Source organism: Phoca vitulina, unplaced genomic scaffold (assembly GCF_004348235.1).
Source record: "Phoca vitulina isolate PV1807 unplaced genomic scaffold, GSC_HSeal_1.0 scaffold22, whole genome shotgun sequence".
NCBI classification, from domain to species: domain Eukaryota; kingdom Metazoa; phylum Chordata; class Mammalia; order Carnivora; family Phocidae; genus Phoca; species Phoca vitulina.
Window position 1 is genome coordinate 36,176,325 of NW_022589725.1, and position 27,111 is coordinate 36,203,435.

The window sequence follows — 27,111 nt, forward strand, 5'->3', positions numbered from 1 at the left end:
AGTGCCAGGTCATAGGTCACACTGCTGTCACTGTTCTGCAGGGTGAGGCGTAAAGGGCCTTGCCGGTGACTATAAAACAAGGTTCACTCTCAACACTACCACTCGTTCCCCTGGGCTCAGGCAGCTCCAAGAATGACCCAAAGGTTCAGGACCGCATGATGAGGCCTGGACTGGCCTGCACTGTCCCCAGCTGGAGCCACAGGGAAGCGGCATGACTGCCCTAACAAGGAGCACCCCAACACCTGCATGCCATGCCCTTGCTGGTGCTCCTCCTTTCCTTCCACGAGAGCTCCTACCTAATCATCAGAACCCGACTTCAATATCCCTTCTACGGAGACAGTGCATCCCACCTGTTATGGATGAGTTCCCTGGGGATCAAATGAGACGGCGCTGGGTGAGCAGGAGACTGGTGGGGAGTGAGGGCAGCTGGAACTCAGGAGCAGCGACGGGCGTGCAGAGATGTCCTGCCATGAACCAAGGGGATGCAGGCTGCCCCTGGGAAAGGGTGCGACCCCGGCAAGGTGGCTCTCTTCAGCCAAGGACGACCCTTCCAGGGCTGGGGAAGTAAGTACCCAGCGGTGGCCTGTGCCCATGGAGCAGCCCAAGCAGAGCGAGCATCCCCCCGCTTGCTGGGCAGCGCTGCCTATCCCAGCGACACGTTCTCCCCTGCAGGTGAGTTCCTTAGCACCAAGCCCGGGCCTCGGACACCTTTAGGACAGGCACGGATGGCGCGGCAGACAGAGCTTCTGGTCTCCAGACCTCCACCTGGATCCGACTGAGGGCGTGCGCCTGCTTCAGAATGCTCACACCTAGTCACCGTCATAGCGACACAGCCCAGGGAAGAGTCCAGTCCCCACACAGTGAGCATGTAGCAGGGCTTCTGGGGACACTTAGCCATAAAACGTAAGGGTGAGCGGAGTGAAGGAAACACCTCCCGTCCTGTCAGTACCAGGTTCTGCTCCTGCTCTGGTGACCAAACCAGAGCCCTGCGGCCGGCCAGTGTGCGCAGCTGATGAGGCTGACCCACTAGGGCTCTGAGCTCCAGAACCCCAAGCTGAGAGCGCCCCCATTCCACACAGGAGAACCATGTGGAAAGAGCTAGCAACTCTGTCCGACGAAGTTCACCAGGCTACAGACAGGTAAGTAAAATACAGAACGCCCAGTTAAATTTGAATTTCAGATAATGAATAATTTTTAGTCCAAGCATGTCCCACGCCATATTTAGGATATACTTTTACTAATAATTCACTTGTTCAAATTTAGCTTGGTGCCTCGTATTTTAACTGGCAACCTTAGGTAATGGGACATGCCAGGCCTTTAAGTCACCTCCATGCAGAGGCCACAGCACTGGCCACAGGGAAGGCAGGCTTGTGTCCAGCCTCCAAGAACCAAGTCCACTTCAGCGTGCTGAAAACTGACCATGCTTGTGCACCTGAATTCAGTTTCCACCCTTTGATCTGGGCTTCCGTTGCCACTGGAAAGTTCCTCAGTTCTCCTGGTAAAAACCAGCTTCTGCACACCCCCGGACTGGCTGGCACTGGCAAGCACATACCCTTGATAGTGACCCAGACACAAACCTGCTTCCCATCTGTGTCAGCTGGGGCCCTTCCATGTTGAGGGGGGAAAAAAACCTTGAAAATCCAACATGAATGGTCTTACATGGTAAGGGATTTTTATAAGAACTCATAACTGGAAGATCTAGCAGTATGTGATCTTCGGGGTGGGTTGATTCAGGGGTCACCATGGCTGAATCTCTACAATTCTCCCCTCTTGAGGCTTCCTCCTCAGCCTGCCCTCGTGTACCAAGACACCTTCTAGCTCTGGGGGCTACATACTGCTTTATTCACCCAAGGGAGAAGGAGGGAAGGAAGGAGAGGGAGCAGGATGGAGGAATGAGAGATAGCTATTCCTCCCTCAATTTTAAAGGGAGTCCTTCAGTGAACTCTAATTGAGGTACCTTCAGTCACTTGCCCACCTGAACCAGCTGAGTTGACGACATGGGCCAATCAGAACCCACTCCGTGAGCTGGGGTGGTGTTAGTCCGAGGGATGCTGACTTCCCCACCGCCCGGCCCTGGCCGCGTCTACCATGATGGCAACAAGCGGCACCTTCACTGGGTAGATAAAGTCAGGGAGACAGGGTCCCTTTCGAAGAGCTTTAGACCTGAATCTTTTCTGGACCCACCTGCGGCAGACAACTCGCCCACATCGATGTACCCCCTCCCACGTGCTTTTCTTATGAAGTGACAGTGACACTGTCCCGCTGAGATTCGGCTTTGTTTCCTATCCTCTGAACCTAGATGGTCTGTGGTGACGGCGGAAGGAACGCCGCGCTCATTTCTTGGATCACAGCGCCAGCATGTGGATAAAATGCTCCTCACACTCCCAACAGCCCTGGAGAAGAGGGTAAACTGCATTCTCTGTGAACGGAGAGATACAAAGATAAAAAACCGTCTGGTGGCCTCACCACTCAGATAACCACCAATGACTCTAAAGAAGGAAAGTACCAGCAGAACATGAGGGTATCAGAAACAAACAAACAAAAAGAAAAAACAACAAAAAAGAACTTAGAGGTACCGGCAGTCCATCAGCTAGCAACCCTCTCCAGGGGCACCCGGTTTTCGTTTCTGCCATACAAAACGGTCTCGCACGCGCCCTACACACTGAGACTCCTGAGGCCACCACTCCCTGCTCTTCGAGGCCTTGTGACTCTCTGGCTGACCGTCACCCGGAATGGTGTAGCAGCCCCAGCGGGCCCGCGTCCTCAGTGCACTGGGCCGCCATCAGACACCCGCATTGCCAAACTGGCGTCTGTAGGCTGGCCGGGGCTCAGGAGTCACCCCCGCCCCTCCCAGCGGGGCTGGTGCCACCATGGCCGGCACAGGTGCCCCAGGGCTGGGCCCTGGGCCCAGCAGGGAAACGGTAGAGGACAGCAGCAAGGACCCAGAAGCCAGAGCCCCACTGCCAGGGCCTGGGCCGCAGCTCCGCAGAACTTCCAGCAACTTGTCACCCTCCCTGGGCCTCAGTTTCCTCTCTCCACAGTGACGGGACAGGGATGAAGTGAAGAAGCAGTCATAACATGCTGGGAAAGTACCTAGCACATAGTGAATGCTGGCAACACGCTCCCTCTCACTGTTACCATTTCTATCACTAACTAATGGAGCCCTGGGACCCGCTGTGCCCAAGACAGGCAGCGTGTAAGGCAAGGAAGCTCAGGATTTGGAAACAGCAGGGTGGTTCAGATGTCCCTTTGGCTTCTCAGCTGTGTGGCCAGGCAGCTGAGGACAGCACAGTGTTAGAACTGGATGGTTCCAGTCACCTGAGCCCCTGGGCACAAACGCAAGCTGGGTCCAGGACAGGCACTCAGCCATGAAGCCAATGCCTCCCATCCCCCCCCAGGGTCCCCTACCCAGCCCCTCAGAGCTCCATTCTGGAGCCAGGTCTGCCCTCCCAGGATCCTGGCCTGCACCGTGGGACTCTCCCTCTCCCACCTCGCTACTGACCCCCCCAAGCCGCTGCATCCCCCTCACCTTCGGCCTCTCCTTCACGAGGCTGGGCCTCCCAGGATCCCAGCCCCCAGGGTGAAGGCCGTGGACTGGCAGAGGGCACTGGGTGCAAGAACAGAAAGTTGTCTTTTCCAGGATTAAATGCACTTGCTCAGGTCACAGGGTGTAAAAATCTGAGCCCAGAATCCACCCAAACTGGCCTTCTGACCCCTCCGTGGAAACAGATGTGCCAAGGAACATCAGATGTCAGATCTTGAAAGTACCCCAAAGGGGCCTGCTGGCTCTTCCTTCTGGACAAGGCTGTGGCCTTCAACTGTGTCCTCTAGAATGCCAGGACTCTGGAATGTTCCCAGAACCCAGTGTAGTGCCCCTGTGTTGCTGAGCAGGTGAATCTGCAAGTAGCCTCCTCTTCTGGGAAGAGCATTGTGGACGGTCCTGCTAACCTTAAAAATAAAAGCCACTTATCTTAACAGCAAAACTGAGTTTATTCAGGAATAGCAGAGAATTACAACTTGGGACATGCAAGCTACTGCAAGACCATAGACAAGTCCAATGAAGCAGAGGAGCATTATTTTATGAAGAAGAAGGAGGAATTCAGGAGTGGTTATTTGGAACCAAAGTCTACTGGAGAGACCAAGAGTTCAGGGTGATGACAATTTCTCACTGGCTGACTTGTAGGGGTAGTAGATTTCTTGCAGGAGATGCAGTGAATATCTTTTCCCTACTGGGGCCTGTAACTGATGATTTTTTGCTGCTGAAGACTCTTCTGTTGGGGGTCTGTAACTGACAACTTTTCCTGTAATTGGTGTTGAGTGGTAGGGCTCCCCCTTCCAGACTCCCCACCCCACTTTAGTGAGGTTTCCTTTATTGATTTTCATAGTCCAGACCTCAGGTTGAGCCTCAGAGCTGGTGCCAAGCCCAGCACTGTAATAAGCATGCTGTGTGACCCTAGGGAAGTGACTTTCCCTCTCTGAACCCCAGTCTTCTCATCTGTAAAGTGGGGACACTGATATCCATCTTAAAGACAATACCCATCTTATGATGGCAATTCACAGAGCCAATTTGCTAATGTGCATGCAGGAAGTGATCAACAAACAGAAGCTCTTTTGATTATTTCCATCCACTCAACACACCAACCCCAGGCATTCTCAGACCTTTCCTGCCTCTGCCTGGCACCCCTGCTCTCCATAGCTCTGGATCAGCTGACCTCCCAGAGTGTAGGGAGGCCACTCGGCTTCCGGTCTGGCAGCCAAGGGCAAACAAACCTTTGCCATGTTTTTCAAGGGATGTGGCTTTTACGACCTTGTAAGTGCCAGGAGCCATTGTCTCCTTATCCTCCCACAGATTCTACGAGGTGCGTGTTGCATTGCCGCTGGTCTGTAGGTGATACACAGGCCTCGGGGGCTCCCTTCACACCTGCTGAGGTTGGACCCCCACAAACCACAAAGAGCCCAGCTTGTGCCTTTTGTGCACATGAGATTCTCAAGGCTCAGAGAGCCTGAAGTCATTTTTTTAGGACATTCTCCCTCCCTTAAGGAGGCCAGCAGCCAGGCTGGGAAGCCCACATAGCTAGGAACTGAGGATGGCCAACAAGCACATGAGCTTACAAGGGGATCCTTCCCCAGTTGAGCCCTCAAATGGGACTCGGCCCCAGTTGGCACCTGCACTGTAGCCTGGGGAAGCCCTGAAGCAGAGAACTCAGCTAAGCTGTGCCCAATCCTGACCCGCAATTATCGTGAGACAGTTAATGTGTGTTTCAAGCTGCAAAGTTTGTCGTTGTTTGTTTAAGATATTATTTATTTATTTGACAGAGAGAGAGATCGCGAACACAAGCAAGGGGAGTGGGAGAGGGTGCTAAGCAGGGAACCCGACACGGGGCTCGATCCCAGGACCCTGGGATCATGACCTGAGCCGAAGGCAGACTCCTAATGACTGAGCCACCCAGGTGTCCCTGTCGTTGTTTGTTTTAGATAACTAACCCAATAACTAGAGGCATGTCATAGGATTTTGCTTGCAAACTGCAAAGGGAGCCACAGTGGAGGTAACAAGCCACGCACCCTAAGAGCAGGGTGCACACTGTCTGTGCCGAGATGTATCCTCTGCAGTAAATTCAATGTGTTTGAATTGGCCGTGAGGCTGCCAGCTGTGTCCCACGTGGCAGGAAGGACGACTCAGAGAGTCGGGGAAACCCGGCCACCCAGGGGCCATGCCACCTAAGCTCCCCCTCCCTCTTTTTATCCCAATGGGAGGCAAGGAAGAGCTCCCAAGAGATCCTGGGAGAGAGGGACCCAAACCTAGGTCCTCCACCAATGTCTGTACTTCCTCACATTAGACAGACACACACTTCCTGCCCACCCAGCCAAAGATCTGAGGCTCCCCAGCTGTGCAGGCTGGGCCTGAGAAGTCCTGGCTCAGAGGTTCTAGCAAAACTAGATTCCACTTCTGCTTCATGCCCAGCAGAGGGATGGATCTGGGGCCGTGGCCACATCTGCTTGGGAGGAAGAGCACACGGCCTGGCTTTCACCAAGTCAGGCTTCCCTGGCCGGCCCCATGTCGCTCCCACATCCATTCACCCCAGGGAACTCATGTACGAGCTCTGCTTATGAGCAGTTGGTGGGCAAAGCTGTGTTCTTCACATGGCGGGATGATGCGTGGCCAAGTCCAGCAGTGGATGTCATATGGAGGCCAGAGGACGTCATGTGTGCCACTGAGACAAGAAGACAGGAGAGGGGACAAAATGGGTTCAATCAGTGCTTCCCAGACTTTAGGGGCCAAAAATTCTCCTTGAGAGCTTGTAAAAACAGATTCCTGGGCCCCACTCACAGGGAATCTGATTCAGAAGGTCTGGGGTGGGGCCTGAGCATCTGCATTTCCCTCAGGTTCCCAGGGACTCCAGTTCCAGGGACCGCACTTCCAGCAGCAAGGAGCGGAAGGATGGATGAATGATGAATCACCCCTGCGTCAGCTCTGGCAGGCCTTGGATGGGACAGAAATAGTGCAGGTAACACACAAACGGCCACACACAAGCACGTGTGCACAGAGACACATCTGTACAAAAGCCTCTCATCCAGACTCACAGAAACACTCACGGACACACACACATGAACATACAGACACGTAAGCACAGAGACACAGGCATACGAATGATACACACTTACACACACAAACAGACACCTGTAGGCACAGACAGGTACACAAATGGATCAGTCAGGGTTCTCCAGAGAAAGAGAACCAATAGGGTGTGTGTGGGGCTGGGGGTCGTGTCCACGTGTGTAAAGAGATTTATTATAAGGAATTGGCCCATATGATTATGGAGGCTGGAAAATGCAGACCCAGAAAAGCTGGTGGTATAAGTTCCAGTCGAAATCTGAGTCCTAAGGCAGGAGAAGAAGACTAACGCCCCAGCTTGAAGACAGTCACACAAATAGAAAATTCTTTCTTCCTCAGCCTTCCTTCCTACTCAAGCCTTCAACTGTTTAGACAAGGCCCACCACATTGTGGAGGGCAATCTGCTTTACTCAGTCTACCAGTTCAAAAGCTAATCACATCCAGAAACACCCTCACAGGCACACGCAGAAATAATGTTTAACTAAATATCTGGGCCAATATCTGTGACCCAGTCGACACATAAAATTAACCATAACAACATATACACACAAGCACACACTCAAACAGACTTATACACAAATGCACATAAGCATATGCATACTGTCCTTTTGTGCACAATCAGAACAACACACTTATGTGCATTCCTACTCCAACATATGCAAAAACTGAAACAAAGGCAGGCTCGTGGATGCACACACATACACACAGTGAATAAACGCATACATACACATTTACACACATGCACAAATACACAGGCACAATTTTCCCCCAGACAACCCTGAAATGATGCTGCTGTAAAACAGCTCCTTCCTGCTGTGGCACTTTGTGATTTAACAGGACCCCCTTGTGCTTTGCCTGAGGCACCAGGCTGGTGACCATCACCCACATTCACAGACAACAAGGCCGAGGCCCAGAGAAGATGCAGTAAACGGAGCAAGTCTTCCAACCGCTCTGAGTCTCCCCCCGTGCTTCTGAAAGGGAGAATAACCCACAACACTACCAATAAGCACTTGTGGTAACCTGGCACTTGAGCTGAGCAAAGACACCGATGCCATGACACCCGCCTCTCCTCTAGCCCGGTCCCCTGCTGGGGGTGAACACTGAACGTGGCACGTGTGGTCAGGGCACAGAGCCTGGCGAGGAGATGCCACCCTGGGGCCCTTGTGGCGTGGCCACTGACAACCAGAGGGTGAGTGTCCGGGACCAACACGGCAGGCCCAGCAGAACGTGAGGGCGCATACAGCAGCCCCTACTTACTGAATGCTACCAGCTATGCACTGTACCAAACGTGCTTTGCTAATTTCAGTTCTCATGACAGATCTCTGAGTAGCCAGGAACCTGGGAGGTCCCAAGAGTTTACGTGCTTGTCTGAGTCACACAAACCCAGATCTCCTTACCCGAAAGCCGCTATGCCCCAGCAGGACCCATCTGGGTAAGGCTCAGGCGTCTCCTTCCTCCTGCCAGGGTAGTCCTGAAGTCTGCGGGGGGTGCCCCTGCAGCTAAGACCATACAATGTGCTCTATCCCAGCCCTGAGCATTTACACTGAGGAAGTCCCCAAACCCTCACCACAACCATCAAGGGGAAACTGAGGCACAGAGAGGCCGTCCCTCACCCAAGGTCACCCAGGTGTTAAAAGGTAGAGCCAAATTCAAACAAATTCAAGCCATGAGCTCGAGACCCCACTCTAACCACTGGCCTGGGCATGTAAAGGGAAGCAAACCTCTGGGTCACTGTCTGTTCTGGAACACCTCTGTTCTTTCTTCACATTTGCCAGTGTGGAGCCAAAGCTGGGAAGTGATCACTTAGCCAGCAAACACTGCTGTCTGCCAATTTCCAGGTGCAGAAATCACCCAGAGGGAGCATGTTTCCTGGCGATGTCCATTCTCTGAAATTGCAGTGTGCACCCGATTTTCCTGCCCACTTCCTAAGGGGAGATGCCCACTCACACAAACAGAGGACAGTCTCCTTCAGGGGGCCACTCAGAACGCTGGAATCATAGGCCTGAGAAGCGTGTCCTTTGGAGAAGGAAACCCAGATGATTCTGCTTTCGAAAATCCCTGCTGATTTTTTTTTAAGATTTTATTTACTTATTTACTTATTTATTTATTTACTTACTTATTTGAGAGAGAGTGAGCGAGACAGAGAGCACAAAGAGGGCGGGGAGGGGCAGAGGGAGAAGGAGAAGCAGACTTCCCGCCGAGCAGGGAGCCCTATGCAAGCTCATCCCAGGATGGGGGATCATGACACCAGGCGAAGGCAGACTCTTTTTTGTTGTTGTTCAGTTAGCCACTGTATAGTACATAATTAGTTTTTTTATGTAGTGTTCAATGATTCATTAGTTAAGTGTAACACCCAATGCTCATCACAGCAGGAAGGCAGACTCTTATCCGATTGAGCCACACAGGCGCCTCCCTGCTAATTTTTTTAATGCAATGTCTCTTCCATGTATATTTCGAGGGTAGAAAATCGCAAAGGTTTTGTTATAGCTCTTATTTCTGCCTCCTCCCCTTGCAAATAATCGCTGTTTGGAAACTTTTATAAAGGAAGCGGTTGACTTTGTAGCCCATAAGTACACAGGTGGGGAGCTTCTGGTCAAAATGATTCAGCAAGAAACCATCGCCGCCCCCCGCCTCCCCACCCGAGGCAGGCAGCCCCCACCCCCCCCCCCGGGGGGCGGTTTGCGGGGCGGGGCCCCCTCTCAGCTCCCGAGCACTACCCTCAGGCCGGCCCGGCTCCCCCAGCGCACGCTGCCCTCCGCGCAGGCAGCCATGCGGCCCGTCGGGGTGCTGCTCGCCTTCTGCTGCCTGGTCCCGTGCACCACCGCGGGCCCTTCGCGAGGTAAGAGCAGGGTCTCCCCTGGGCCGCTTCATGCCGGGGCTCCGGGGCTCCGGAGCTCTGGCCGCTCCCGGAGGCGAGGTCCCCTGATTGCCCGTCGGCGGCGGGCGCGCCCTGAGCTTCCCGCCCGGGTCCCCAAGGCACACTGCTGGCTTGGCAAGCCGGGGGACCGCGCGGCGGCAGGGGCAGGCGGCTCCCATCCCGGCTGCAGCGGCCTTTGCGTGGTTCGGGGGTAGGGGGTCTGGGGCCTGCCTGGGGGGCGAGAGAAGCGCCCTCTGTCGTCCGCCCCCTCCCTGTCCAGGGACGGAGAACTGTGGGCCCAAGGGAGGCTCCCCTGTGGCCCCTGCACGGGGACCAAGCTCCGGGATGCCCCGTGGTGGTTAAGCAGTTTCCATGTGATGCCTGCCCTTTCTGCCTGCCGCCTGCTGTCCTGTGACTTGGCCCCCGGGAGCCTAAGGATCAGACCCTTCCTGCCAGGCCAGCACTGGGGGAGAAGGGGAGGGAGGGTGCCGCTGCTGTCCAGAAACTAAGGCACAAGGAGATTGGGTTACTTGCCCATTACACAGCCAGTGAGCACCTGTCCCCGCCAGAGCACAGAGGAGCAGGCCATGTCTTCCCATCACTGGACTCACAGGCCATGGCTGCTGGGGGAGACTTAGAGGTGGGCCACTGCAAGCCTGGCTGGGGGCAGGGGAGGGAGCAGAGTGTGACATGGCAACCCCGTGGAGCTTCCCGGGAGAAATAACAGGTTGAGAAAGAAGGACTTTTGGGTTGCAACGGAACATAAAAGGGCTGAAGACACTGATGTGGCAATTTCCTAAGTCCTGAAGGGCTTAGGGAGGGAAGATGCCATGGGGCTCCGCATTTAGGTCAGTGCAGTTTAGTGTCTGGGCATGGGGAGGTCATGTGCCCAGAGGGCACCAGCGTCAGGGGCCCTGCTGCCCCCGACTCCCTCCCAGGAAGGCACCGGAATCTGTTCTCAGGGGAGGGAAGGAAAAGGCTGTGGGAGCCATGGAGGCAGAGTCAGGGCTGGGCTGAGTTCCCGTCTCTGTTCAACCACCAGGGGTAGGGGGTCTGGGGCCTGCCTGGGGGGCGAGAGAAGCGCCCCTCCTCCTTTAACCCCTCAGCTGGTGGAGGGGTCCCCTGCCCTCACTTCTGGCCCCTGGACGGTCTCGGGTGGGGCTGCACATGGGGACCACAGGGACAGGACACCCTTCCTCCTCTCTCCCCCCAACCCTCATTCTTAGCTCTCATGCTGAGGACACCCTTTCCCGGCCTTCTCTTGTCGGGATACCGCTGTCTTCCTGTGCCCCCCATTTAGTACCCATCCCAGGGGGACAAGTCAGGGGAAGAAGCTGCATGTTCAGAACAGAGACGCACACTCCTTCTCAAAACCTTAGTGAAGGGTCCCCTGGAGAGATGTGGAGCCTGCCGTCATAACTACACTGGGATTTAATTACTGACACTCACTGTCAACTGTTTTGCCAAGTTCCTTCCGCTTGCCTCCGTTTCCTCATGGAACAGAGCAGGGATGGGAACAGGACTGCATGGGGAGTTCAGAGACAGGCGGCACTGGACGACCGTTCATGTCCTCACGGGCCACGCCCACATGAGAGCCACGCGCCCCTCCCCTGTCGGACCTGGTCTGTGCCCCTGCCTGCCAGCCGGCAAGTCCAGAGCCCACACTCACATGCAGAGAGTGGGGTACCACAGACTCCCCAAACCTACTAGCTGTGGAACCTGCAGCCTCCCTAAGCCTGGGCTCATCAGCCAGGAGATACGTAAAGAACTTGAGCACCCTTGGGCCTTGAAGAGGCCTGACTGCGGCGGCCCATGGAAAGCACTCTCACTGGGCCCGGGGTGCTTGGCAGCCACCTGCCCACATCCCTGCTCCAAGTCTCCGCCACGCCGGTAGCCTTCCCAGCCCACCCCACCGCCCCTGCGAAGCAATCTCTTCTGGTGCTTCCTTCATTTGACAGGTGAGGGCCTGAGCAAGGGCCTCAGAAAGAGGGGCTTGGAGGCGCCTCTGTCTGGCGGTTGAACAGAGACGGGAACTCAGCCCAGCCCCGACTCTGCCTCCATGGCTCCCACAGCCTTTTCCTTCCCTCCCCTGAGAATAGATTCCAGTGCCTTCCTGGGAGGGAGTCGGGGGCAGCAGGGCCCCTGACGCTGGTGCCCTCTGGGCACATGACCTCCCCATGCCCAGACACTAAACTGCACTGACCTAAATGCGGAGCCCCATGGCATCTTCCCTCCCTAAGCCCTTCAGGACTTAGGAAATTGCCACATCAGTGTCTTCAGCCCTTTTATGTTCCGTTGCAACCCAAAAGTCCTTCTTTCTCAGCCTGTTCTCTCTCCTGGGAAGCTCCACAGGGTTGCCATGCCACACTCTGCCCCCCTCCCCTGCCCCCAGCCAGGCTTGCAGTGGCCCATCTTCTCATTACAGGGCTTTACGATTAGTTGAACCTGGTTTAAATCCACCCTGCACTCCTCTGGGGCCTCAGTCTCTCCCCTGTAGAATGGGGACCCACACGCTGCCCGCAGAGTGGTAACAAGAAAGGAACAGCTCTAACTCTCTTGCTCCCCAGACTTCGTCTGCACAGCACACACCCCAGAACCCCCATCCCTGAGGACAGCCCAGGCCCCCTTTAGTGGGGGAGGGACTGACCCCCTGGCCGGGGCCCCAGGCCACCCAGCCTGCACTGTCGCCATCTGCTCAGCACCCACCTCGTGGCTTCCGTTCTTCCCTGAAGGAGAGCTCTTTGGGATGTTTATTCTCCATGAGAAGCCTTAGAATTCTCTTAAAGAATCCTAAAAATAGATTTGACTTTCAACCTTTTTTTTAATTAAAAATGGAGCTTTTATTGTTTGTTTAGACAAGTGCATTGATGAAGCTTTACTGACTTGAAGCCTACATTTTAGGAAAACGTGTAGTTAGATAAAAATAAACCAACTTCAGTATTTTTCCTAAACTTTTTGTAACATTACTGAAATTGCTTAGGAACTGACATCATGTGTTCCAAAAGGACAACGCATCTGAGGTTCAGCCTCACCTACTTTCACTTCCATTTTTTTTTTTTTTGGGAAAAAGAGAGGGGGGGGGGGGGGGGGTGGAGGTGAGGGAGAGGAAGAGAATCTCAAGCAGAATCCCCCCTCAGTGCAGAGCCCAACTCAGGGCTCGATCTCATGACCCTAAGATCATGGCCTGAGCTGAAACTAAGAGTCAGATGTTCAACCAACTAAGCCACGCAGACGCCCCTCTTTCACTTCATTTTTCATTCTGTTCAATTCAAGCTAAATTGCATTTAATACATTTTATTTAAAAAACCATTAACACTGGTTACTAAGAGTGATTTCTAATTTGAGATACTAAGAGTGATAACTAACTTTTTTTGTTATACTTTTCTGTATTTTTCAAATTTCCTACCCAAAATAGGTAGGCTTATAACCAGAAAAAGCAATAAATGTAATTTATGCAAAGCAAAGAATAGAAGCCATTATCGATCCACAGTGGGGAAGGGGGGACCCTCTCCTCTCCGACGGCAGGCGTACATTGAGCTTCGGTGCCTTCCTCTTCCTCTGCCGGCTAGACTACAGTGAGGAGCAGAAGTCAAGCTTGCAGTTGTTTGCCCCACTGGTTTTTGGTTTAAACTACAAAGCACCCTTGACTTCGTGTGGCACACAGGTGCGGGGGTGGGGGCAGCCCTCGGCCAGGCCCCGCCCCCTCGTGTTAGGGTGTCTGTGTGCAGAGCCCACGAGGCCCCCCAGCACCACCACCTGAGTCACAGCCAGGGCAGCTTGGGGAAATGCGGGTTCCAGGGCCGACCCAGCCCCACCAGCCCAGCTGCTGGCACTCCAGGAACGCAAGCGGCTTTGCTTATTTCCATCTTTGGAGACTTTAAGCAAAGACTGTCCTAGGAGGGCTGGATTCTTACAAAGGAGAATCCCAGTGCTGGTCGGGGACAGAGCTCGGAGGGAAACTCGGACCAGCAGATGGCCATAATCCTGTGCTGGGAAGGGTCCCAGCAGTATGCTGCTTTCATCGGAGCCAGGGGGCCAGGTCCGTGGGGCTGCTAAAGCTTAGGGGGCTTAGTCTTGACGCTTCAGCGTTGCGCCCAAGGAACCAGCTGGGGGAGACCCATTTGCCAGGTGGGGCCCTGCTTGGTCAGGCAGTGCTGGCCCTCCCCAGACTGCAAGATGCTGCCCCCGCCCCGCCCCAGGGTCACAGAACGCACAGAGACTCACGCCTTCTCTGTCCACTCTCAGGGCTCCTTCCGCTGCACCACACACAGGGGAGGGGAGACCACCCAGCCAGATGCCCCCCGACCCCGCCCTAGGTCTCACATTCGGCAGGGGTCTCACGTACACAAGAGGCCATAGCAGACGCGCAGCACCCAAGGCGCCAACCTGCCAGGCAGTTCCCAGCCTAGCCAGCCCACTGGCCCTATCTAACCCGACCCCCCGTACAAGGTAGTGGGTATTTCCCTCAGCCCCCTTCTGTCAGTCTCCATGCATGGGGGACTCCTTGTCCCCAATGGGACATCCCAGTGCAGCTTCTATTAAAGCTCCCATGCTCTGTTGAATTCATGCTGCCAGCTTCCTCCCCTAAAGTTGTGATTTCTTCACGGGGGAACCAGATGGTATCTTGCCCCCGCCAAAGCCTGCGTGCCTTGTCGCGGTTATCTTCTACCACCCAAATATACTTGGGTGTCTCGGGTCTGAGCTGGAGTTTGTCGCTCAGGGGGGACGGGCTGGGGTGGGGTGGGCACAGGTCAGCACCCATCTTTCCACCTTACATATGCTCAGCCCGGAAGCTTGGTTACCACTGCTGCTACCCACACACCCCGAGTCTCCACTTCCTGCTGCCTCTGCACCTCTGCCTCATGCCAAACTCAGTCTCCCCAGACTGAACACAGATGCCTGCGCCACAGATGCTCCCCGAGGTCATGGCAGAGGGAAGCGAGTGAAGTCTCAGGGCAGTGCAGTCCCCTGGGGTCCTCTGCAAGGACACGGTGTCCCTATCGGCACCCACCGCCACGACCACGTGGGGCTACTGAGCACCTGAAATGGGGCCATGCCACTGAGGAGCTGAACTTCACACTCTGTTTAATTTAGTTAATGAACTAAAACAGCTCAGCTCTAAATCGTCTCTGGCAGGCTAACATTTCAGGAAAATCTGGGAGAACGTCTTCCTAAAGAGAAGCAGTTTACAAATCTAAAAACCCTCTTCCCCTTCTTCCTCCCAGTTTAGATTTTTCCCCCAAAACTTTTTATTTTTTTAAGACTTTATTTATTTGAGAGAGAGAGAGAGAGCACAAGCAGGGGAGGGGCAGAGGGAGCGAGAGAAGCAGACTCCCCACTGAGTGGGGAGCCCAATACGGGACTCAGTCCCAGGACCCTGAGATCATGACCTGAGCTGAAGTCAGACACGTAATTGAGCCACCCAGGCGCCCCAACTTTTTACTTTTAGACATCAGTTGTCCACTGTAGAAATGGACAGAAACCTAAATTCATCATGAGCCACCAACCAGAAAAGGCCACCATTCACTTGTTGCCATACGGAGCCTGTGGGGCTTTTTATGTTCCTTTTTTCTTTATAATAAAATCCAAAGTTTGTGACCCAAATGAGCACACAGCTGTGCCGGGCCCGGCCTTGCCTCTCAGCCCTTCCCCACATGCCCTCCTTGCTTCAGCCGCGCTGGGGCCCTGAGCCGTCAGACACCTCTGCCCTCCGGCCCCTCACTTGCTCTCAGCCCCTCCATCTAGATTTGTGCAGATGGCACAGCCTGGTGCTGCATCTGCTGTGGACAGACCCCCGCACAGCTCCTGCCTTGCTTCACCTGCTGCTCTGATGTTTGTCTTGCCTGTTTACTGACGGGACGTGAGCTGCAGTGAACATAAGCTTCTGTACCCCCAGAGCCTGCAGGATGAGGAGGGCTCCAGAGGGGCTAGTGAGCAAGCTGGAGGAAGGAATGAAGTCCGGTCCTTCTTCAGCGAGGGTCCTCGGGGTATGGCCGGGCTCTGCTTCTGTGGCGCCTGGGAGCAGAGGACGTGGAGAGGAGAGGAGCAGCATGGGGGTCCCTGGTTCTGTCAGACACTGGGGGACCCAAGTGCTGGGGGAGAAGCCCCTCCTGTTGCTTACCCCATCTTTAATCCAAATATGGGCCTCCTCGGAATAGGAAGAGCATGGAAGGATGAAAGAAAGCCAGTCGTCCCTGCCTCCACCACGTGCCAGCTCTGTGGGCCTGACCCCTGTCCTCGGACTTGTACCCAGAAGGGCATGGCAGGAGGCAGCACATGAGGGGCATCGGGTGCGGACGGGCCAACCCAGGGCCTGGAAGCTGGGTGGATTCTGACAAGAATCACTGAGGAAGAGGACAGCAGCAGCGTCCGAGCAAGTGAGAAGGCAGGATGCGCCTTTGGGCACTTCTCCGTGGTCCACTTGTTGGGGACACACTGAGGGGCAGGGTCCAGATGGTGGTGGCCTCAAAGGCCAACTGAGGCACCTTCTTCTAACCTCTGGGGTTGCATCCTATCCAGAGGCTCCGCCCCCGGAAGACGCGGTTGGGTTTTCTTTAACACATGCTAGAAACCACCCTGGGTTCCGAGAAAGCCTGTGCGGCAGGCACCATGGGCCGGGACTACCTTCCATTCCTCACGGTACCACCCACCGCGCCTGGTCCTCAGCTCTGAGGAGGGAGCAACCGCGAGAAGCACAACAAATGCTCTGTGGGGTGTGGGGTGGCTGGTTGAGGGGGTAGGTAGACGGCCAGGGGCCACACTGGGAGCAGACAGCAGAACCGAGGTGTGAAGTGCAACACTGGGCCCAAGGACCCTGCTCACAGCAATGTTCGTGTCTGGTTCTGTGCTTCTCTGTTTCAGATTTTTGTTCCCAGACCCTTAACCCAGATGTGAAGCCAGGATTTCCCAAAAAAATAAACCCCCACGACCCAGGAGTCCTCCAAGCAGCCAGACACAGCGTTGAAAGGTTCAACAACTGTACAAATGACATCTTCTTGTTCAAGGAGTCCCACATCAGCAAAGCCCTGCTCCAGGTGAGGGTTGGGGACACCCCTACGCGGCCAGGCTGCAGTGGCTTCTGTCTTACCAGGGGCTGGCCGGCTAGTGCCCGTCCCTGTAGAGTGTGGCCCCCGGCCGGGAGGCTGACAGCAGCGCCACAGGCAGCCCACGAGCAGCCACAGCCAGAGGCACCAGGGCACAGCAAGAAGGCCCTGCGCCACCTCCCGTGAAGGCAGGCTCCTCCCGGGGGGCCCACAGCACATCTGCAGCGGAACCCAGGAGGGCAGGGGTGGAACAGGCCACTGCAGCCGGGCACGAAGGCCGTCGCCGGGAGAAGCAGAAGGCCGGCCTGCAGGAACCACTAGACCGCCCGTCGGAGCCCCGCCCTGCCTCGCCCCACCCCGCCCCTCGCCCGCACCGCAGCCCCAAGGGACCTCTTGCCGTTCTCCATCTGGGCCATGTCGCTCGGAGAGCTTTGCCCAAACCACTGCCCCTTCCCCACACACAAACCCCAGGGAAAGATGGTGAGGTGGTCCCACTCGGACACTAACAGTTTTTACGCACACTGGTAATGGTTACCCCTGTGTCACAGGATTGTTGGAAATTCTTATAATCCTTATTCTTTTCGAAAATTGCAAACTTTTTTAAGAGCAGCATATTTTTATGATTAGAAAGCATGTGGCAGAAACGCAAGCTGGTGTGCGGTGGGCTTTAAAAGCCTACTTCCCATGGAAATAGCCCAAGTGTCATCTCTCCAGGGACTCCGCCCCAGGGGCCATGGGGTCTTCCCAAGCCAGGCTTTCGCCTCCTGCGGAACACGGCAAGTTCCCGGTGCTCCTGCCAGTGCTCGAGGGCCTGTGGGAGGGGACAGATGACACTGGGGATGACTTGACTTCACCTGGTACTTGGCGGGGCTAAGGCTTCATTGAGAGACTGCAAGTGAGGAGGAACCGGTTGCTGCCGCATTCGTGCGGAAAAGGGTCTATTTTGAAACTGGGGGGAAAAGCAACCACTGTTGGCATGCAGGGCGGGTCGGCAGAGCCCGCAGGTGGGTGTTGGGCATGGAGGTGAGGCGCAGAGTTCTGGGCAGTAAGGAAATGTCCTCCGACAGACCCAGAGCCCCAGTCTCACCTGGGGACCGAGAACTGGCACCATGAGCAGGAATGACATGAGTGGGTAAGAAAGGAAGGGAGAGGCCTGGGTGCAAGCGGCAGCTTCCCCCCCCCCCCCCCCCCCCCCACACCGGAGTTCTCTGATGGGTCCCAGACACTCAGCCCCTTTCTGGGAGCGAATCTGGGAGTCCTTCCCCCTGGTCTCCATGCCGCCTCCTGCTGGTGAAGGAGCAGCCACCCTACTGTCCTGGACTGAGTAACACCGACCCGGCCCTTCTTCCCCATAGATCGTGAAGGGCCTGAAGTACATGCTGCACATGAAGATTGGCAGAACTTCTTGCAAGAAGACCCAGCACCCTATTCTAGACAACTGTGACTTCCAGACCAACGATACCTTAAAAAGGGTAAAAACAAAGGGGTCTCACCTCCTCACACCTACTCACTGCCGTCCCAGCCCTCGCGCACTCCCCAGGGCTTTGGGAACCATCCCCTTCATCACCTCTCTGCCTGCAAGTTTCCAACTCTCACTTCCAGCATCCGTGCAGTACCCACAGACCTGGGAGAACACAGAGGGAGGACTCGCAAGAGAGCACCTCAAACCACCCCCCTGAGGGGCACAGCTCCAGGAAATAAACACCCTGGGCTTGGGGCAGGGGAGGTTAGAACAAAAGGAGCTTTCAAACAGTTCAGAAATCATATACACACATACACATGCAGGAGAGAGTAAATGTGACAACATCTAATTAATTTGCAAAAAAAAGTGAAAATACATATTTTTTTTTTCTTGAATCTCTCAACTTCTCTGTAGATGTGAAATTTTTCAAAATAAAAACTTGGGGCAGGGGAAAAACGTCCAAAGGAAGATGCGCACGCACCGCCCACCGCTGCAGGGAACCTAACCCCTGCAGAGCGTGTCGGGACCGCAGCCTCTGCGACGGGGGAGGGAGGGGGTCTCAGTGTGCCCTTCTTTGTTTCAGACTTTCAGTTGCTACACGGAAGTTTGGGTCATCCCCTGGCTCCAGAGGTTCAAGGTGCCCGTTCTCCTCTGTTGCTGACTTCCGCCTCTCAGCAACACTGCACTCCTGCTCTTTACTGCATGCGGTCACAGCCCCGCCCTGGCTGTCACAGGCCCTGGGACCTTCCGACGCAGTGGCTCACCAGTGAGCCGAAACGGAAGTGCCCGTGGGCTCATCACAGAGTAGCCAGGGTGGAAGAATGATACTGCCCGTGGTTAGAGTATGTATTTCGCATTTTCTTCTAACCTAACTAATTTTACCGATGCTCTGATGGTAATTATTCAGGTTCTGGACCTCTGAGCGAGCCCCCTCCATCCCCTCCCACCTGATCACCTTGTGGTCCCACATCCAGCAATGAAAGCCCAGAGATCCGTCCCTTTGACCAAATAATGGTTACAGCCCTGGGCAGGGGGACAAGTCAGCTATTGTGCATCTTGACCTTTTGTGCATGAATAAAACTATGAATAAATATGAATAAAGAACTGACCATCTCAAAACAACACCTGTTGCTTTACCTGTTAAAGGGACAGTCAGGAAGGTGAGGTGAACGTTGTGAGAGGTCCCTCTCACTGAGTGGTCTGATGAGTCTAGTGACTTCCATAAAGCCCCTTGGAGGCGTCTCTGGCCTTTCACTGCCAGCTAAACTATACTGAAGACCAGAGGAGCTGGAAACAGGCCAGCCTGTGTCCACATCATGAACTGGCAGGGCAGACAGCACCCCACTTTGGAGGGCGCTCACCCTCCAGCTGGGCTTTCTTCTGACCAGGAGTCATACACCCAAGTTCTTGATGGACTTGATAATTCATAGGAAACAAAATCTGCATTAAATACGTATGACAATTTAGTATGCAGTTGTAAACTTGATCACTATGTACAACCAAAATGAATTACCCTTTGGCTTCCTTCAGTGAGGGGAGAGCTTTAATTTCCAAATCTTCACTCATTTTTGCTGGCTCGCCTCCTTCTGGCCATTTAATTCAGGGACAGTGGTGGCAACTATGCCACAACACAATTTATTTGATGATTCTAAAGGCCACGTTTTCATCAAGCGTGATTCTGAAGGCCACCCTTTTCATCAAGCCTTGCAGTGCTTGGCCACGGACATGCCCAGGAGCTTGCAGACAGAGATGGGCATCACTCAGAGAAGACAGGCCCCCGGCCACCCTACTCCAGTAGGCCTGGGTTGGAATGCAGAGCCTCTCGCTTTGGATTTCCTCCTCTCCAGGCCTCTTCAAACTATAGATTAGTACAAAATACACTGTTGCCTTTAAAAAAAATATGGACTTGGGGCACCTGGGTGGCTCAGTCGTTTTAGCCTCTGACTCTTGATTTCAGCTCAGGTCATGATCTCAGGGTCGTGAGATGGAGCCCCAGGTAGGACTCCGTGCTCAGCAGGGAGTCTGCTTGAGATTCGATCTCTCCCTCTCCCTCTGCCCCTCCTCCCCTGCTCTCTTTCTAAAATAAATAAATCTAAAAAATATGGACTTGATAATTCACAGGAAACAAAATCTGCATTAAATACGTATGACAATTTGGTATGCAGTTGTAAACTTGATCACTGCGTACAACCAAAATGAATTACCCTTTGGTTTCCTTCAGTGAAGGGAGAGCTTTAATTTCTAAATCCTCACTCATTTTTGCTGGCTCGCCTCCTTCTGGTCATTTAATTCAGGGACAGTGATGGCAACTATGCCACAAGACAATTTATTTGATGATTCTGAAGGCCACCCTTTCATCAAGATAAATGAGTCCACCCAACGTTGTTGACCCCATACATAAACAAGGTGGCAGGAACACCAAGAGTCAGAGCTTCAGACTCAGATGGGCCTCGGGACACAGCTGAACGGGCAGGATGTTGCAACAAATAAAGGTAGGAACCCATGCGAACTCCCAGTTGGTCCTCATGAACATTTAAATACGGCCCAGAGCACATGAAGGCCAAGCCTCTCCTGAAAATTATTACTTAGGCTTCCAGGCCTGTGGGCCCACCTGGCGTCACCTGGCCTCACGGTCAGAAATGAGAATGCACACACAGGTGTGGGGGAGAGCAGCCTCACAGTACCTCTGCTCCGAGCTGAGCTGCATTTGAACCCCCTTCTGCCCAGCCAGGAGCCAGGGCTGACCTTCCCTCTGGGGACAGAGAAGGAGGCCTCAAATCTGAATCTCAAAACCCTCAGGTTTCAACACTAACCTATGCCCACAATTTTCAAAACATCATTTGGGGCCAGGTATTTAAAATCTCTTCCTATAAAGTAAACAGAAGTCTTAGAACTAAGACAAACCAGCTCCTGCAGAAGCCAGTTGACTGTGGGTCCCCCAATCTCAGGCTTCTGCAAACCTTCTCTACATGGGGACCTTCGGGCCTGAACTCTAGGCGACCTCAACTCTCTAATACGTCAGCTGTTTTATTATCCCCAGTCTGCTTTATGTACTATACCTCACAGAAGACAATGCTTGACTTTAAATAACTCTTACACCAGCCACAGTGGCACCAGAAGGAAAGGGCCTGAGCCAGTGAGCCAGCGTGAGGCTACTCTGATTTCTGGAAGCCAACAGTTCGTGTGCCTTTGTCCTCCACAGAGACACATCTGCCAACCACACTACTGCAGACGTCTGGCTACAGCTGCCTGTAGAGCAGGTCCTGTGGGCATGCTGCTTGTTCTAGCAACCTAACTCTGCCCCTCACCCCCACCCCATGAAAGACTTCGCTCTAGACCGAGCACAGCAAAGCCCGCCCTGGGAGGGGACTGGCCAGAGAGCCATTTGGTAGGATTCAAACAGATGAAACAAAACACCCACATGGAGATGGTGTGACTTACCGTAGGTGGTGGACGTCAACCAGCAATGACCTGAAGTCTCGTATTGCCGCCATTTTTTTTTTTTAAGATTTTATTTATTTATTTGACAAAGATAGAGAACACAAGTAGGCAGGGCAGCAGGCAGAGGGAGAGGGAGAAGCAGGCTCCCCACTGAGGAAGGAGCCGGATGCGGGGCTCGATCCCAGGACACTGGGATCATGACCTGAGCCAAAGGCAGACACTTAACCGACTGAGCCACCCAGGCACCCCTTGCCGACCCAATTTTACCTGCGCTTTTAGACTTAGAGCTTTACTCTGCCTCGGAGAGAATGACTCTGACACAGAGGGAAGCTGTGACATCATCTAATGTTATTCTCACTGAGAAAATGTAAAGTTAAGTACCCAGGATTCTAAGACATACCAGAATTAGGACCAAAGAGAAAAAATACTTATTGTTCAAGGTCTCAAAAACTGAGCAAAACCAGTCAAAATTCTAACAGTCTTGCCCTGAGTGTTCTAGAGCTTTCCCTGGCCATGCTCCACACCTCCTCACTAGCTATACACAGACTCTCAGGGATTCAGCTCTACTGGCCCTGCTCCAGGTGTCCGCCCAGCCCAGCCCCTTTAGGGTACAGGTGGGCCCTGGCAGTGATGAGTGCCCCACCACTGTCATGGGGACCACCTGTGAAGCTTGAAACCATGATGATACCAGGCCATTCCGAAAGACTGGGAAGCCCAGAGGACTCTGATGTGCAGCCAAGGTCCAGCCCCTGGGCTGGGCGGTGACCACCACAGAGCCAGGTCCTGGAAACACCACCCTGCCTCACCTCCCAGCTTCCCCAGCAGATTCCAAAGTCAGACCATGGGTCCTGACTCAGCGGTGTGCTGGCATGGTGTGCCCAGTGAGTCTGGGCAAGTCCTCTCCACCCGCCCCCGCAAGCCTCAGTCCCCACCTATAAAATGACTATATCTCCTTCCATCAGTAAAACGTCAGTGTTCATGAAAACACTTTCTAAACTACAGACCACCCTGCAAATGCATGTTGATGATAAAAATCTCAAAACAGGGCTTCTGTCCTATGAAAGGCAGTACTTGAGTCCCAGCAGAGTTTTTGTAATCGATAATAAGGAAGCACACAATGAATGAATCGCTTGATTTAATTTTAAGAGCATGTTAGTAATTCACATTAGAGTAAATCTGCTTTATGTTTACAACAAAAGCATACCACATATTTAAACCTAATAAGGCTATATTTTGCACCTCACCACGGCAAACTACCAGATAAAACACAGGAAGTGACACGTTGAGACAGAAAATCAACATCTAAGTCAAAATCAAGACTCCTTTGCTGAAAACTGTGAAAAGCAATTTACCGGCTTCTTTGCATTGGTAAAAAGCAAGCACTAAAAAGCCCTCTGTTCTTGATCAAGTCAACTTCTATGCGCTCCACACATTTAAATTGTTTTTTATGGCAGAACGTACTCCTGTACAGCTGATATATGGGGTGCACCACCATCTATTAAAAAGTATTTAATAATCTATACTCAATTTTCTTTCCCTAAAGTAACATAAGTAACATTGAGTCATTCACCTAATACATTCTGGGTCACACCAACTGGACTGAAGCCAGTCTCTGACTCTGTCCTACTGCTGCACATGAAGCCATCCCTGAGCATGCAACAACAGATGAGCCAACCTCCAGATCCTGACTCTTTCCCCTAAAACAAGGCCAGGCCAGCGCAGGGGAGGGGCCACGGTTGGGAAAGGGAGCAAAGGGCTTGTCGCCAACCAGTGTGACACAACACAAATGGTTCATGTTTTACCACAGCTGTCGTTGCCTATTTAAAATATTTCCTTGTCAAGTTACTGAAAACGATTCCAGAGACGCAAGGTCTTCTGTACTCTCACGAACAGCCAGGACGGAGAGGAACAGGTATCAACCCCATTCTGCAGGCTGGGGACAGGAACACAGTGTAAGAGCAACTTGCCCAAGGATGAAGCACTGCCGGGAGGTGGTAGCCGGAGGCGGCCGCCCTGGGAGGGGTGCGGAGCGAGCCAGATGGACTGCCGGTCCCTAAACAAGGTCCTGGCCAAAAGGATCCTCCTCTCAACCCGCGATGGAATCAAACTCCAGTCACCGTTAACCTAATTCTATCAGAGAAGAAATCCCAGGCAACACCATCAGAAAAGGTTAATGAGCAGAAAGTCAATTTAATTATCATTACTACATGGGTCCCCCTGAAAAAATTAGGACCAGTGTGTACACACTTGTCAGGATATACAGCAATTTCGGGCTTGTGACACCCTAGCAAATGATATTAACATGCGCACGATTCATCTGCTGGTCTAGAGGTAAGGAACAAAGGGGTGTCAACAGGACTCCCCTAGATTCTGCCCTGTAGCACCCAGCTGCTGAATCATTCCATCGATGCGGTCTGTTCACAGAGAGAAGCCCCGCAGGTCCTCTCTGAGCTGCTGGGATCAACATGCTTCTATGCACTTTCTCAGGTCCTTGCCTTTAAATGGTTGATGGGGACTCAGGAGTCTTGAAAACCCTCTGGTTCAGAGTGGGGCTGAACTGGTGTAGGCGGGGTGGTGTGAGCTATGGAAGGGACCGCACAGGATCCAGGGCCCACGGCCCACACAGCTCTGGAGAATACAGCTCTACCATTTACACAGCTCCACTCACTGGCCTCAACATACTTTTGCACTGAGCTCCCCTTGCCCTTCCTGTGCCCCACCCCCAGAGACCGGTATTACCACATTTTATAGTAAAGACACTGAGGCTGGCAGGACAGCCAGTAGCAAAAACAAGATCCCTGGACATCTCATCTACTGCTCTATCCACCAAACCCTGAGGCCTATTATAAGTGTATGAAGACTCCTAAGTCCTAGAGAATAGAATCACTGTACTTAGAAAGGTTTTTTAAGAGGAAATGGTATAACATGGACTTATCTTCCCTGTGGCATGTTATGCTTCCCTCTAGATGTCAAACCCAGGTGAGGGGTATCCCACAGGGGCCCAGACATCCACAGGGTCTCACTGTCCACTTCCAACGTCCATGTCCAAGGACCGGCAGGCGCAGGTGAAAAGGGCTGTGTGCACGGAATCTCCTGGACCAGCGGTGGTGCCGTGTGAGGACTCCTGGCACAGCCACGGTCAAGGCTGCTGAACAGACTGGAGGCTGAGTCTGCAGAGGAAGGGGGCCCTGAAGGAGCCCAGGTATAGGTGCCCGTCGTGCTCATGCACTTCGCTGATGTAGGAGGCCACCTGCCCATCGGGATCGTGCAAGCTTCTCCGGAAGGCCCCGCTGTCGCTGAGTTCTAGAACGAGGCTGTACCGTGGTACAAACTTCATCACAGTCTCCTGACTAAACAGCTGGGAGGGAAGCACAGTGTGAGCAGAGGTTAGCTTCTGACCAAGAGAGTGGTGTGAGCAGATCCGGCCTGCTAAAAACAAGACCACGGGCCCAAAATGGAGTCAATTATGCTCAGCTCCAAGTCACCAAACTGAGACCTAACTTACTTACAATTTGGGTTCTCCCAGAAATGGAACCTTAAGCCAGTTGATCAGGAATCACCTGATCAGCACTAATGAGGTAATCTGCCTGCCATCCCCTAAAGGAAAGTAGCCTGGTGATAACCAACCCGGTTTTTTGTCCAGTGTAACCACCTTGTTCCCGCTCCCTCCTGCCTATAAAAATTTTTCATTTTGTACTGCTCCTCCAAGCTCATTTGTATCTGCTGGATTGGATGGTGTCTGACTCATGAGTTACTGAACGAAGCCAATAAGCTCTTTGACATTTATTCAGTTGAATGTTGTTTTTCACAGATGCCACATCCCCTCCCCATCTTGTAAGGGCCCAGCTCTTCCAATGATAGGGAAGCCGCATAGAGCAGAAGCAGATTAAACCAGCTCCCTGCCCCTGGCACAGGGCCTGCCACCTCACAGGCCTCCCCCACTTCTGCCCCTGGGCAGAGCAGGCCAAGGAGCCTCCTGTCACCTGCATCCAGGCAAGGCCAGCCTGGCACAAGGATGGCAGCCTTCCAACAGTCCTCGCCACAGTACCCACCAGACCCAATGCAGGCACCACTCTGAATGAGCTAGCTGAACCAAGAGAAGGGTTCATGGCTCCTCACACCTGAGGAAGACAAGATACTGAAGCCAAGCCCACACTGACATGGACCCCAGGACACCGGGTTAAAACCAGCACAGCCTAACCAGAATAAACGCCAAGCCCTCAGACTAGGTTTAAAATATTTCAGATGTGCAAGGTGCAAATGATGGAGATTTGAGAGCAGTTCATGTTAGAGGAAAGGCCTGGACTGGTTAAATGAACGTGTCCCTGCCCCCTAGGGCCCTGGCAGCTCTGCTTGAGGCCAGTGTAGAGATAACCTCCATGCTGAGCAAGGCACCCTTTAGGAGCCCCGTGGCTCAGCCAGGTCAGGGGCCACACGGGGCAACTGAAGGGTTTTAAGCAGAGAAACCAGAGGGTGAGATATGCAATTTCTGGCAGAGCAGGACACCAGGGAGGAAATGATGACAGTATGCTACTGCATAAAACCAGTGAGTGAAAATAGGCAGATGTCCACCTTTTCACGTAAGGGGAAATAGCCAAACAACTGTAAATGTCCAATGAATAATGTCTCCTAGTCACTGGAAGGGTCCAAGCAGCCATACAAGTTGACTGTGTTCTAGAAAGTTGTATGGCAAAATTGATTAAAACTTGAAATACTTCATAAGGCTTCCCACGGCCTATGAAATGCCACCTCACCTCAGTGCCAGGTCCCCCCTTCTCTGCTCTCTCCGTCTTATCCCTAAGGCCTCTCACCCCCTCTGCTGGGTTTAAGTTGCTTTCCCAGAAAGCTCTCAAATCTCCCCCCCAATTTCCAACCCCCGGTGCTGACCCTTCTCCACCCAGACTCTCTAACAGTTCTTCAAACTTGACAGACACCCTGGCTAAGGAGACAGGGCCGTGGACATCAGCTGCTGATCCTGAGACCCCTGCCCTCACGCCTAATCCCTTCTCTCCAGACCCTGCAAGCCCAGCACCACAGGGTCTTATCACGTGCTATGGACGTACCACCCCCACCCCAGGCTCTGCCCCACCACCCTTCCTGGCTGCTGCAGGCTCCTCCATGCCAGGCTCTTCACAGCCCGTGGAGCCAAGCTACAGGCTGCCCCCCACACGGCAGCTACGCTTGTCTCTTTAAAACTTTCTTTGTACTACATCACGCCCCTCCTGAACAATTCGTCAGGAAGTGGCTTGTAGGGCCCAGCAAGGTAGGTGTGTGCAGAGGCTGGAGCCACAGTGGCCCAGACCACAAGTCAGTCCAAGCAGGGTGAGGCAGAGTCCACACTGGGGGGAGGGCAGTGGCACAGAATAGGGCATCGGAGCCCAAGCAGGGCCCGGCACAGGCTGGAAGAGCCCAGGCAGAGTGAGGACAGTGTTTACCTGGGGACAGCTTGGCACAGGCATCCGAGCCTTTGAGGGAAAAGGCAGGAGCCTCACATGGTTGGGAGGAGGGAGAAGGCCCAGCATGGGATGCCAGGACCCTAGCAGGGGCCGTGTGATGGGGGACACGCCACATCTTGGTGACATCCAGGGAATCTGATCAAACAGGTATGAAGGGTAATAGGATCCAGGTGTTTCACTATTAGAGAAGGGAAGTACTATTATGGAAGTGGAGAAAATTAGAATAAATCCTGTGGTAT

General features: G+C 53.6%; 2 protein-coding genes across 4 annotated transcripts in view; one reads left to right on the top strand and one right to left on the bottom strand.

The window, feature by feature from the left end:
- The first annotated feature begins 9,334 nt into the window (after nucleotides 1-9,334).
- CST7 (cystatin F) lies at nucleotides 9,335-19,900 on the top strand. Its single transcript, XM_032420100.1, has 4 exons — nucleotides 9,335-9,452; nucleotides 16,332-16,504; nucleotides 17,869-17,985; nucleotides 18,559-19,900. The coding sequence occupies exons 1-4, from the start codon at nucleotides 9,383-9,385 to the stop codon at nucleotides 18,634-18,636; spliced, it is 438 nt and encodes a 145-aa protein (XP_032275991.1). The 5' UTR covers nucleotides 9,335-9,382; the 3' UTR covers nucleotides 18,637-19,900.
- A 1,695-nt stretch (nucleotides 19,901-21,595) lies between these two features.
- APMAP (adipocyte plasma membrane associated protein) overlaps nucleotides 21,596-27,111 on the bottom strand; it is a 36,117-nt gene continuing 30,601 nt past the window's right edge. For 2 of the 3 annotated variants that reach the window (XM_032419542.1, XM_032419543.1), the window contains one exon: nucleotides 21,597-24,774. In XM_032419542.1, the coding sequence (XP_032275433.1) occupies nucleotides 24,556-24,774 (219 nt within the window). In that variant the 3' untranslated portion in view covers nucleotides 21,597-24,555. Of the gene's footprint in view, nucleotides 24,775-27,111 lie in introns of all 3 variants that reach the window. The other variant, XM_032419544.1, reaches the window with a different exon arrangement.